Source organism: Saccopteryx leptura, chromosome 7, assembly GCF_036850995.1.
Source record: "Saccopteryx leptura isolate mSacLep1 chromosome 7, mSacLep1_pri_phased_curated, whole genome shotgun sequence".
Lineage (NCBI taxonomy): Eukaryota > Metazoa > Chordata > Mammalia > Chiroptera > Emballonuridae > Saccopteryx > Saccopteryx leptura.
The window spans coordinates 56320096-56333228 of record NC_089509.1 but is presented as its reverse complement, the minus strand read 5'-3'; the positions used below and the strand labels follow the sequence as shown (position 1 = coordinate 56333228).

At 39.5% G+C, this 13133-nt stretch overlaps 1 protein-coding gene across 6 annotated transcripts in view; it reads right to left on the bottom strand.

The window, feature by feature from the left end:
* The window catches only part of MYO3B (myosin IIIB), a 547413-nt gene that overhangs the window by 475760 nt on the left and 58520 nt on the right, over nucleotides 1-13133 (bottom strand). The window contains exons 1-4 of one of the 6 annotated variants that reach the window (XM_066345576.1): nucleotides 10364-10423; nucleotides 9154-9514; nucleotides 8556-8785; nucleotides 3898-4092 (exon numbers count right to left, since the gene is read on the bottom strand). The exons of 1 other annotated variant lie outside the window; for it this stretch is intronic. In XM_066345576.1, the coding sequence (XP_066201673.1) occupies nucleotides 3898-4092; nucleotides 8556-8584 (224 nt within the window). In that variant the 5' untranslated portion in view covers nucleotides 8585-8785; nucleotides 9154-9514; nucleotides 10364-10423. Of the gene's footprint in view, nucleotides 1-3897; nucleotides 4093-8342; nucleotides 8534-8555; nucleotides 8786-9153; nucleotides 9515-10363; nucleotides 10533-13133 lie in introns of those variants that run through there. 4 more of the 6 variants (XM_066345577.1, XM_066345579.1, XM_066345581.1 and 1 more) reach the window with 4 other exon arrangements.

Genomic DNA, 13133 nt, shown 5'->3' with positions numbered 1-13133 from the left:
CTTAGCAGTGTGGTCCCTGTTTCTCCACCAACACAGACACTTGTGTCTGGGCTCACTGCCCTGACACAGTAGCACTCAAGTCAAATTGCCTGCACCATCCTGGCCCTGCTCTGACCAGCCCTGAGACTTGGGCTAGTTACTCATCTCTCTGTGCCTTGGTTTCCTCATCTGCACCATGGAGTTGCATTAAGAATGAGGGGATGATAATACAATAAAGTGAGCACCCAGTGCTCAGCGGGTGCCATCTGCCATCACAAAAGCACAGCACCCAAGTTCTGCTTCGGAATAAGAAAGTGTTCACAAACAGTTCCTTGTTCTAGTTCACTTTTATCTACAAACTAAATGGGGACCAAATTTGTTTTGCTCCAATCAGTTAATAGTTTCAGATGAATGACTGGAATTTGGTGTACGCAAATGATATTAACTCATAGAATGTGGCAGCAGGAGAGGCTTCTGGAAGCCATCAAATCAAGGGGTTTTCTAGTGATTTTCTAGTGATTTGTCAAATTAAAACTCACTTAGGATGCTCATGTATAAGTTGAGGCAGGCAGGAAAACCAAGTGCCCACCCAGGGCCCCAGTGGGAAGACAGATAAGGTGACCGATCATCCTGACTGGCCTGGGACTGCCTTGGAGCTGTGAAAGTCCCATATCCTGGCAAACCTCTCAGAAATGAGCAACCTGAAATATCTGTTACCCAGGATCTGGAGCCTCCTCAGAGCAATGTTAGAAAACCATTGTTTATATACCCCATACCCACATCCACCTTGCCCCTGTTATGGGCTAAATTTATGTCTCCCAAACTCCTATGTTGATGTCCTAACTTCCAGTACCTCAGATGTGACCATATTTGGAGGTAGGGCCTTTAAAGAGGCAATACAGGTAAAATGAGGTCATATGGGAGCCCCGAATATAATGTGACTGATGTTTTCATAAGAAGAGATTAGGACACAGACACACACAAAAGTAAGACCATCTACAAGCCAAGGACAGCAACCTCAGAAGGAAGTGACCCTGTCAACAACATGATCTGCGATTTCCAGTGTCCAGAATTGTGAGGGAAAAAAACAGATCAGTTGTTTAAAACACCCAGTCTGTGGTACGTTGTTATGGCAGCCCCAGGAAACTAATCCAGTCCCTTTTCACAGGTGAAGAAGCTGAAGCCCAGACTGGTGACACAATTGTTTAAGGGTAGCATAGAAACGAGAATCCGGTCCTTTGGAGGCAAGGCCCAATCCCATTACCTCAGTTGCACAGAACAGAATGGAGGGAGTCAGCTAGCTAACACTGATTATCTCTCACCAATGGTACCAAATACTGAAAAGTTCTGGGGGAACACCCCCAATCACATGAAGGCTAAATGCCCCACAGACCTAATGGACAGAAATCTCTACTTCCCCAAACAAGAACTCCCCAGAGGCATTCATCTACACCTGGTGCCAGTGACAGGTGAGTGGAAGCCGATTGGTCAGGTTCCACCACCATGTCCCTCCTGCCCATCTGAGCATCCACAGACAAGGTTAAATACGGGTGTAACAGAACAGGTACCCATTAACAGGGTTGACTGTCTTCTCTCTTTAAAGTCAATATCCACCTCTATCAACTCTCTGACAGTTGATTGAATGGTCAGCCCAAACAGAGGCTATACAGCCCTATGACGGTGGTAGAATCTGCACCGGGAGCCAGCTGGGGCAGCCCTTCCAGCAGCCAAAAGCTGCTTCTGGCCAGAATGTTAACCTTGAGAGTAGTCAGCGTTTCTGCCTATGTCTGTGTTTGGGGCGTGATAGCGCTGGAAATAGCCAAGATTGGTCAAAGAAGAGCCAGGAGCAGTTTGAAATGAAAGGGATGAACTTGGGACCCAATGACTCTGCACAACCCTCAGAAGTTCATGTGGACACACTAGGGCTTCTGCAGTCCCCAAAATGGTGCTTCCATTATTTATTTGGATATGAAATGAAAGGTTGACCACGGGAAGCTAGAAAACTCAGGTTACACAGGCTACTCTCTTTGAAAGACCAATAGGATTAAGTCTGTCTCAGCAGAGGTAAGTTATGACATTTGTCAGCGTGGGAAGCCTCGCACAGTGTACAAACCAATCAGATGACCCACTGGCCTGGGCTTGTCTGTGTGCAGCGGCTCTAAAGTGAAGACTTGATGCACACTCTGTTTCTGCATGTAATTGCATCATGTAAGTCAATTCCACAAACGATTTCTCATCAGAGTCACTGCTCTCTGAGAGCAAGATTCTGCTGTCCCCATATTCTCTGTCATCCAAACCCTTCCACTACCAAGAAAGGCAAAGAGGATATCACCTCTTTCAGTAAAGAGTTATATAGGTACTACAGGAATATTTTCTTATCTTTGTTCACATCATTATTAACCAAATATTTAGGAAATGCCAAAATGCTTCATTACTTAAGCTGATAGAGTGGTAGATAGATGATATATGATAGTTAGCTAGCCAGCTAGCTAGATGATAGATAGATAGATGATAAAGAGAAGGAGAGAGAGAGAGAGAGAGAGATAATTTAGTAAGAGACTTTATCCTTGTGGTAATGCAGTCCCTCGGAAGTTAAGAACAATTGTCTCTTCCTTGTTTAGCTTTGTTTTGTTTTGTTTTGTTTTTAGAAGGCAAACTGTTAGAAGGCAGGACCCATGTCTCTTTAGTTTACGGTGGTGAGAAAGTAGGTTCTCAATAACATTGTTTTCCGCTGAAAAGTACAAATGGACTGAACGTGACCTCGGCCTGCAGTGAGCAGCAGGGCAGGTCATGCACCACCAGGAACAGCTCAGCTCCTCAACACCAGAGAGGGGACTGCCCAGGTCACACTTCACACTGAGGTAAGGAGTTTCACGTACGGCTGTAAACTAACACCGCAGCAGCTGCTGTATCTTATCAGGATTGAATGTCTAAAGACTTCCTTAGGAGTTTGGATTTCAATTATCAGCAGAGGACAGACTTTTAAAAAATAAGCCATGAACTATTTCAAGGTTTGGTTTTGTCAAACGTTATTCCCCAGATTTCTAGCTTTACAGAAAATCAGGCACTTTGCATCCTGATGGAAAATTACCCCGCTACCTAAAAAATAGTTTTGTCCAAAAAATAAACCTGAATTGGGTCAAGCTTCTGGAGTACCAATTTACAGGAATAAGGAAAGGAAAGGGTAGCATGTGAGACAATACCATGTGTGCGCAAAATGCAAAATCCAGAGTCTACGTCTCTTTAAAAAAACTCTTCCAAACAAACAACCATATTTTTTGAAAAAATAAACTGAAAAGAAAAATAAATAAATTGGAAAAGGTAATTTCAGGATTAGAAAAGGCTTGGAATACATATCAAATGTGAAATAAAGTGTGGATTCACAAAAACAAGCTAAAAATTTTAACATGTATGAAATAATTAGATCACTGATTACTTATTTGATTATATTAAGAAAACATTGCTAATTATTATAATAACTGTATTTGTGGCTATGTTATCTTTGAAATATTTACAGGTACAATAACATGTCTGAAATATATGAGAGGATAAAATAAGACTGGGCATACATGAAACAAGGTTGGCCATGGGGGATAATTACTGAAGCTGAGAATATGGAGGGTCATGATTATATTGTTTACTTTTGTATGTTTTTCGATTTTCAAAATAAAAAGTTTATTTAAATTCTGCATAACTGATGTATGCCAGTGGACACTCTTTTTTTCATACACCTGGTCAATCCCACCTCCCTGAAGCATTTCACCACTACTACCCTGGGTAACACTCTAAAAAGTCACGAAATCTCTCGTGTGCTAGCACTTTTCTCACGTAGAAAACAGTAACCCACTAATATAAGACCAACAAAAAGTATCCAGGCATTTGACCATAAAGTACCCACACTCATGGTCAGAAAGTCACCTTCTCAATCCACCTCCAGCAGACTGAGGCACAGTCAGTCCCACTCTGTGGCTCATGTCCCAGCCCAAACTGCTGCTAAATACAGAACTGTAGTTAGGAGAAACTAATGAACCGCTGAATGGCACAGGAAAATCAATAGACAGAAGAAGAAGGCAAGTGACCTTCTTCTGCCCATCCAACTCCTGTTCTTTGTTCCTGAAGGGGGAAAAGAAAAAGAACATCAGTATGCAGCTGCCAAATGAACAAAAAGAGTCATCACCCCAAAGATCTGTAATCTGTTTCATCTTGTCCCTGAAGAAGAAACTGCCCAATGACATGGAAGTGGAATCTGCCCCAGGCTAACCACAGAGTCACACAAGGGGGAGAGAAATACATACACATAACTAGCTGGTCCCTGAAGAAGAAACTGCCCAATGACATGGAAGTGGAATCTGCCCAAGGCTAACCACAGAGTCACACAAGGAGGAGAGAAATACATACACATAACTAGCTGGGTGGGCACCACCACGGACAACCAGTGAAATGTCTAGAAGGAAAATGAATAGGCCAAGATGAGCCTTGACTTCAGCAATAAAAGGAATCTGTGGAATAAACTTCACATGTTGTCCTTAAAAGTGATGTGTTTAGTGGAGAAGACTGACAGATATTTCCTGGTAAAGTTATTGAACATCAAGGCAGAAAGATAATTTTTCAGGTACATAGGGCACACACACCCCCAAAACAATATAAAAAGCAAACAAAATAGTCAGGCTTCTCTCCACAGCAACACTCAATCATCAATACAAAATAATATGTACTCTATGTGCACCAAGTTCTGAGAGAGAAAAGGTATAAACCAATATTTTTAAATCAGTGATGCAGTTATGTACAAAACTTATATACAGAAATCAAAAGTTTTTCTAAATATAAAATGTCAGAAAATAAATACCATTACAACAGGAATCAAAAAGTAAAATACCCTGTTAGACTAGCTATTATCAACAAGATAGGTAATAAGTGTTGAAGAGGCTGTGGAGAAAAAGGAACCCTCATTCACTGCTGGTGGGAATGTAAAGTAGTACAACCATTATGGAAGAAAGTATGGTGGTTCCTCAAAAAATTAAGAATAGAACTACCATATGACCCAGGAATTCCTCTACTGGGTATCTACCCCAAAACTCAAAAACATTGGAATGTAAAGACACATGCACCCCCATGTTCATTGCAGCATTGTTCACAGTGGTCAAGACATGAAAACAACCAAAAAGCCCTTCAATAGATGACTGGATAAAGAAGATGTGATACATATATACTATGGAATACTATCAGCCATAAGAAATGATGACATAGGATCATTTACGACAATATGGATGGACCTTGATAACATTATACTGAGTGAAATAAATAAATCAGAAAAAACTAAGAACTATATGATTCCATACATAGGTGGGACACAAAACAGAGACTCATGGACATGGACAAGAGTGTGGTGGTTACCAGAGGGAGGGGAAGAGAGGAGAGGGGTGCGGCGAGGGGAGGGGCATAAAGAAAACTAAACAGAACAGAAGGTGATGGAGGACAATTTGACGTTGGGTGACGAGTATATAACATAATCAAATGTCAAAATGATCTGGAGATGTTTTCTCTGAATCTATGTACTCTAATTGATCAATGTCTCCCTTTTAAAATTAATTGTCTAAATAAAATTTTTTTAAAAAGTGAAATACCCATCATTAAATTTAATAAGAGTACAGTAGAAGGTATAGAAAGTAAAAATTTTAAATCATGGAAATAAAAAGAGGCTTAAATAAATGGAAAGACACATATCTTGTCCTTAGGACACTTTACTGTAAAGATGTTAATTCTTCCTAAAGTTTTTCTTGAAAGTAAATATTGTAAGTTTTTAATTTTTATTTTTTTAAAGAATTTGACAGAAGAAAACTTGGAACCTGAGCCCTGTAAATTTAAAATTTACAATAATACTAAGCTATTCTTCAGAAGAAGCAAGACAAACAATCTTTATAGTATGGAAAGGTCGGTGGCAAGTCAAAGCACAAGGTGGTCCATTCATACGGGATAAGGCAGAGTCTACCTATAGTATTCAGACAAAGAATAAAACCAAGGAAGAAAAAAAAAACACCCTAGTTTTCCATGTCAGTAGAATTATTGGATATGGAGAAAACAAAAAAAGGAATTTGACAAAATGGCATTAAAGTTCATCCAAAAAATTAAAAGTGAAAACAGGAAACTCTGAAAAAGAAAAATTAGGAAACAATGTAAACAGATATTAAAACAGTATGCAGCCACAGTAGTCAAGACATTATGCTACAGAACTAGATATAAATAGAACAGAATACAATATATATAGGTAGATGAAAATACATAAGGAAATAGGGTTTATGATCAAGATCACACTTCAAATCAATAGAGAAAAGATGGACTAAATAATACTATGCAATAAATAGTGTTGGCTTAATTTTCTGGCTATTTAGGAAAAAAAGTTAAGCCAGATCCCTACCTTACTCCTTTCAGCAAAATAGATTACAATAGTTAAAAAAAATGTTAAACAAAATAAAACACAGGTAAAATATATTATAATCTCAGAATAGGCAAGGGCTCTTTCCAAGCAGAAAATAAAACCCAGAAGCCATAAAGGAAAAAATGATGAGTGTAATTGCGTCAAGGTAAACATTTCTCTACAGCTAATCTTTTAGAATTATTAACATTTTTCTAAAAACAAACTGGGTAAAAATATTTACATCAATAAATAATTTTCTTATTTTATCAAGACACACACAATAGGTTAAGAAAAGGAACAACCTAATAGAAAATAAATTCAAATGTGTAACTGACATAGAAAAGATGCTAAATCTTACTCATAAATTTTAAAGTGCAAATCAAAATATTGAGATGTCATTTATCTACTATCAGACCAGATTTTTTATTAAACTTTGATAATAGTATTTAAAAGGATCTGGACACATAAGCAGTTAAGACAATATAAGGGAGAATATAAATTGGCACGATATTTTTGAAGATAACAGTCAAAATCTTTCAAATACCACAGTTCTACCAGAGGCCTTTATTCTATGTATGCAATCAAAAAAGCACACTTAGATTCATCATATTAACAGACTGACAACAACTATTTAATTCTTAATAGATGCAGAAAAGCACTTGACAAAATTCAACATCCATTCAGGATCTTTAAAAAATGCTCTTCAAACTAGGAAACACTTTGACCTAGGAAAAAACCTCAAGTCAACATCACACTTAATTGTGAAAAACTAAATGCTTTCACCTGAAGACCAAGAACAAGACAAGGAGGTCTGCTCTGACCACTTCTGTTCAACACTGTGGTAGATCCAGTGTAATAAGGAAAAAAAAAAATTTTAAGCATCCAGACTAGAAATTGGAGAGAAATAAATAAATGGTATTTATTTATAGATAATATGGTTATCTATATAAAATAAAATCTGATGGACTTAACAAAATAAGCTATTAGAATTATAACTAAATTTATAAAAATTATAGGATACAAGACCAATTTTTTAAATCAATCATATTTCTATATACTACAAAAAAAAGTGCTGAAATGAGTTATAGCCACATATAGAAAGAAAAAAGAATCTCTACCCTCTATAAAATTAAAAAACATTATAGCCCTGTCTTAAAAAATTTGTGAGAATAAGAAACAAATCTCTACCCTTATCTCATTCTACATATAAAAATTAGCTTGAAATTGATCATACAAAAAATGTAAGAGTTAAAACTGTTAAACTTTTAGTAGATAGATATACAAGTAGATGTTCATTGTAGCATTGTTTCTAATAGAAAATTACATATAACCTAAAGGTCCATCATTGCATCTAATAAAGTCATAATAATTACATAAAATGAAATACAAACTAGCCACATGTAACCGCTTAAATGAAATAAGGTAAGTCTTGTGTCAACTAATATGGAAAAACTGCAAATATATACAATTACAGCTTCTAAAGAGTTTGAACAGTGTGTAAGTATTCTAGTATGTGAAAATAAAAAGAACATTTGCATTTATAGCTATTTGATGTATACGTTTCTATGTGTACATTTCTATATATGTGTGCTTATCTTACTAAATATTTTCCAGAAGGCTACAAAAAAATCTCTTCTTCTTTGGGGAAAGATACCAGGAGTCAGAGAGGTTGGAAAAGGAAGAATTAATATATACTGTAATTTTTAAAAGTTTATAACTTTCCATGCTAGTCATTTATTTGCTGGTGCACATATTATTTTATTTTAAAAGATAAATAATTTTTTTAAACAAATAAAGGAGTTCCACAGAGAAGACTTTTCTGGCCTGGAGTCATACTGAAGTCACGGGAGAGCAGAAAGCAGGTGTAGCAGTGGACGCCCATCTTAAGAAGAGGAAAGCAGAGAAGAAAGAAACCAATGCTCGAGAGAGGGTTTGCAGGTGGGCTCACTATGAATTCTACATTCAAGCCATCTGAGACATGTTCGCTTTGTTATCTGTCCTTGGATATCCATGAAATTTCCTACTGCATTCTTCTAAGAAACTCCCCAACCCTACCCTTCTTACAAGCTGAACCCCTCACAGTTCCTAACAATCCCAAAGGAGCCTGACCTGTACCCTTGTTGAATACCCGGCGTTACTTTATTGTGGAAGCGCAGCTTACCTTGCTGAAAATAAAGCAATCGGAAGCATGTACCTTATAAACTCCTGCAGTCAGTCAAGCTTAGCAAGAATGATTTAAATAGAAACTTGTCCAGCAACATTTGATACTTGTGAGAAAATCCATGATGAAGATTTCCATTTCTGAGTAGGTTATTAGAATATTTTGTCTGTTATAATACGTTCTATATGAGCCAGAAATCATAGAAGAATGCTTTCAAATCTAGCGAAGAGCTTTTAAAAAGAAATCAGAAAGAATGAAAGGTCAGGAAACTTGTAAAAATATTGAAAATAATAAACAGCCAGAGACACACAAAATAAGAAAACACATACCATGTAAGCATGAACAAATTAGAGAATAATTCCAAACTAACATGTAAGCAAATGTGCTATATACCATGGTAAAGGCTGGTAAAAGACCAGGCCCGTGTGTTGGAAATGGCTTCTTCACAAACCAAACCTGTCAGCGCCTGGCTAGGTAGAACCCACTCAAACACAACTCAGATGACCTTAGGAGGTCTTTCCTAACCTTCCCACTAGAGGTGGCTTTCCTTTATGCTCCCCCTGCATTGTGTACTCTTTTCTAGCAGTTGTCACATTACCTTAGACCTCCTGTGGGGTGGAAGGCCTGCTGTGGCGAGGGGACAGGGAGTGACACTACAGGGTCCCCTCCTACAGGGAGACAGGGCAGACAGGAAGTGGCCACAATCTAACCAGAAGGTCTCCCTTCTCCTACAGGCACATGGGAAGGAACCCAGGGCTGTGCTGCTGCACAAGGGGCAGGCAGTGCCAGGCTAATTCTAGAGCATGAAAAAAAAAAAACCAAGGATTTCTTCTTGTCGATGGTGGAAAATGCACAGAACTGAAAGCCAGGAGACCTGGTCTGGAGGGGCAGGCTTGTGTTTCTGTGACCCTGGCAAGTCCCTGAAGTCTCTTCACCTCTTTGTGCCTCCGTTTCTTCATCTGAAAAATGAGATGGTTGAATGCATCACTATTTCTCAAAGTTTGCTGCAGGCACCACTCACTGTCCCTGCTCAAACGCAGAGCTCCCGACACAATCTCCAGGTGAGAGACTGGGGACTGGCATTTGGTAGAGCTCTCTGGGTGACTCCAAAGATGGCTCGGTTCTATCTCTAAGTTCCCTTCTCTAGCATTCTGTGAATTTTAAACTTTAAACCTGTACAGATACGGGAGAATGAAAAAAAGAGAATGGTTCCTTACTTGAATTTAGCTAATATTCAGATCGCCGTGTGACAAATCGGTCACGATGTTGCCGTCGCTAAGAACAGTACACGCCCACAGCTATGAGAAATGATTAACTAAATGATCAGATTGTTCACTTCCTCCCCAAAACATGGGGAAATTTGTCTTAGTTTAGCTGCCTTAAACCTCTCTGAGTGAAATACATTAAAAATAGCTGCAAATTACTGATGACTAATGCCCTTCAATTTGGCTTCCAGCTGAGAAATTCTGTGCAGAAATAAAGTGGTTTATTATCCACAGGTCCATTCTGTTATAAACTGCAGGTGGCAAATCTAGTGGCTATGAACTAGGCTGTCTCCGTGTGTTTGTGAAAGATATGCTCGAGGAGGGGGTTTCTGCACTTCTTTAAGGGGATTTAACGGCCCAGGCAGAGGGCGGAAGCTGGTGTGAGGCCCTAGGAATGGGAGCGGTGCCTGACAAGGGCCAGCGGTGAGAGGGGCTGAAACCCTCCTGACGGCCCACCAACCAGGGCCGCAGTGTCTGTCCTTTGCAGAAAAGCGGTCTAAAGCAAGCACAGAAGAAAGCTGAAGGAAAATAACTGCAACTCACGTCAGTGACCTATTTTCTGAATCCGGCTCATCTGAGATTGGATTTGCATTCCTCCAAAACACAGCAGAACACTTCAGGCCCAGGAAATGGTGTCTGTGAGCAGTGCATGGACCGGAATGTATAACATATCGTCACCGGAGGACTTGCTTCCGACCCCGCCTCCGCGTGGTGTCTGTTAGCCTCAGAGAGCTATTATGGGAGGCGCTGACAAATCTGCCAAATCCTTGGGGGCTTTGCTTCACTGTTAGCCCAGATTAAGGTGATGGTAATTGGTAATGAGTCTGATCTGTTTAGTGTCTACAACGAGCACAAGCAACAAAATCAAAACCATCATTCCAAGACCCAACTGCACGTCGTGTAATAATTCTGATTTTATACCCGCCCTACTTTAGGCTGCATTGCTCCTCCATTCCAGACACTGCACAATCAAGCTAATCATCTCTTTCTGAGTCAAGGGCTCAGTCAAGGCCAGTAGGCAGGTTCAGTTTTCTCAGCTGCAGATGCAGTCAGGGGACATGCCATGCATTTCTGATCTGAATTCCCGAGGACAGAGAAGTGACTGTTGAACTGCATTCAGCAGCATGCCCTGGGCTGTGTGCAGAACACCAAGCTAAGAGGGCAGAGGGGGAGCTGGAAACAGGAAGGCAGGGTCTTCCTTCCTGCAGGAAGCTTCTGTTGTGGCCATCAAGGTGGCATGCTGGCCTGTGTGGAATAAGCTGAAGACTGCAAAGTAGTAGGTAGTAAAAGCCAAATGACCTTGAATTATGTGCATCCAAAAATTCTGAAGAAGAGTCTATTCATCCCAGGACCAAGACTCCAGTAAGAATGCTTCCTAGAACAGGTAAATTTAAGTATGGTCTTGAAGAAAGAAGTGAAAGGGATTAGTGTAGACACCGGAAGGAAATTCAAAGCCAAGAAACAGCACTCAGAGGATGCAGACATGAGACTGTGGCTTGCAGTGGGTTGCAACCACCAGTCCAGTGCTGGTCCATGAACCAGTGGTTGAAAAATACTGGTTAGAGAATAAAGATATTACTCTGCTGATGAATGCAGACTTTTGTGTTTCCATTTAGTGTCATAAGAACCTTAAGACTAGGCAATGTGGGCGGTTGGAGGTGTTATATTGACTTGAAACCATGTCAACACAATAAATTAAAAGTTTAAAAAAAATCTTAATACCAGGGATAATGGGTCCTATATTCTTGTATCCTCCACAGTATTTGCACATAATAGATATTCACATTATAGCTGGTAGAATTATAGCATCTTATTGTTGGACTGAACTTATTGATCATCCCATCTACTTGCTGAATGAATAAATTAATGAATGAATGAACAGTATAAGAATCAGACCTGGTTCCTATAGACAAACCACAGTATGGTGATTACCAGAGGGAAAGGGGTAGAGCAGGGGCAGTCAACCTTTCTATACCTACCGCCCACTTTTGTGTCTCTGTTAGTAGTAAAATTTCCTAACCGCTCACCGGTTCCACAGTAATGGTGATTTATAAAGTAGGGAAGTAACTGTACTTTATAAAATTTATGAAGCAGAGTTACAGCAAGTTAAAGCATATAATAATAATTACTTACCAAGTACTTTATGTTGGATTTTTGCCAAGTTTGGCAGAATAAATCTTTATAAAACCACTTACTATAGTTAAATCTATCTTTTTATTTATACTTTGGTTGCTCCGCTACCGCCCACCATGAAAGCTGGAACGCCCACTAGTGGGCGGTAGAGACCAGGTTGACTAGCACTGGGGTAGAGGGAGGTAAGAGAGGGTAAATGGGGATAAATGGTGATGGAAGGAGACACACAATACAATGTACAGATGATAGAATTGTACCCCTGAAACCTATATAATTTTATTAACCAATGTCACCTCAATAAACTCAATAAAAAAAGAAAAGAAAAAGGCCTTGTTCCAGTAGAAAGACCATAGGCAGTTCAAAAGATGAAGTCTAATCAGTACACAAGACAAGTCAGTGAGTAGCAGAAGCTTCAGGAAGGCTGGAGGGTTAAACTTTGATCCCAGAAGTGATAGGGAGCCAAATCAGGTTCTGAAACAGTGGACTGAAATTAGAACAGGAAGACTAGCAAGATATAGTCTTGAAGGTTATTGACAGCCTTGCTCAGGCCCAAGCAAAGGAGGACTGCCAAACACATCTTTGCCAGGGATTTGTCCTGGGTCCTTCCAGATGATAGAGTCCCAGTAATTTATTCTACTTCCCTTCCATACCTTCCAACCTCGACCTCAATTATGACAATACTTATTTCCTCAAAATGGACCATCTGAAGAAAAGGACATGCTCCTGTAAATGCCTAAGAGCCTGCTCTACTTCAGATAAGCACTTCCACCTGAGAAACGAATTCTAACACATTCCCTGTGTGAGTACAGTAACAACATACTGACACCATTTGCATAACTTCTCTTCTGTAACAGGCTTCAAAAATAACAATAGGCAAACAAGATAGAATCTATTCATCTTTATTATATGCGGCTTAAGTGTCTGTTTGTCACCGATAGCTTATTGGTTGCTTGCGTAACTGTACTAGCCAATGGGGTGAAGTTGCCACGGCTGAACGTAAATTGAGCGGGTCAGGGGGAAGGTGAACATTTGTTTGCATTGGCAATCATCTGTTTTACATAAAAACTACATTTAACATAATTTCTTTTAAGAATGCCTCCTAGAAAATACAGCACTGAAGAGGAGAGAAAAGGAGCTAAAGCTGCACAAAAATGGCTTTCTCGACAAAAAGAAACCACTG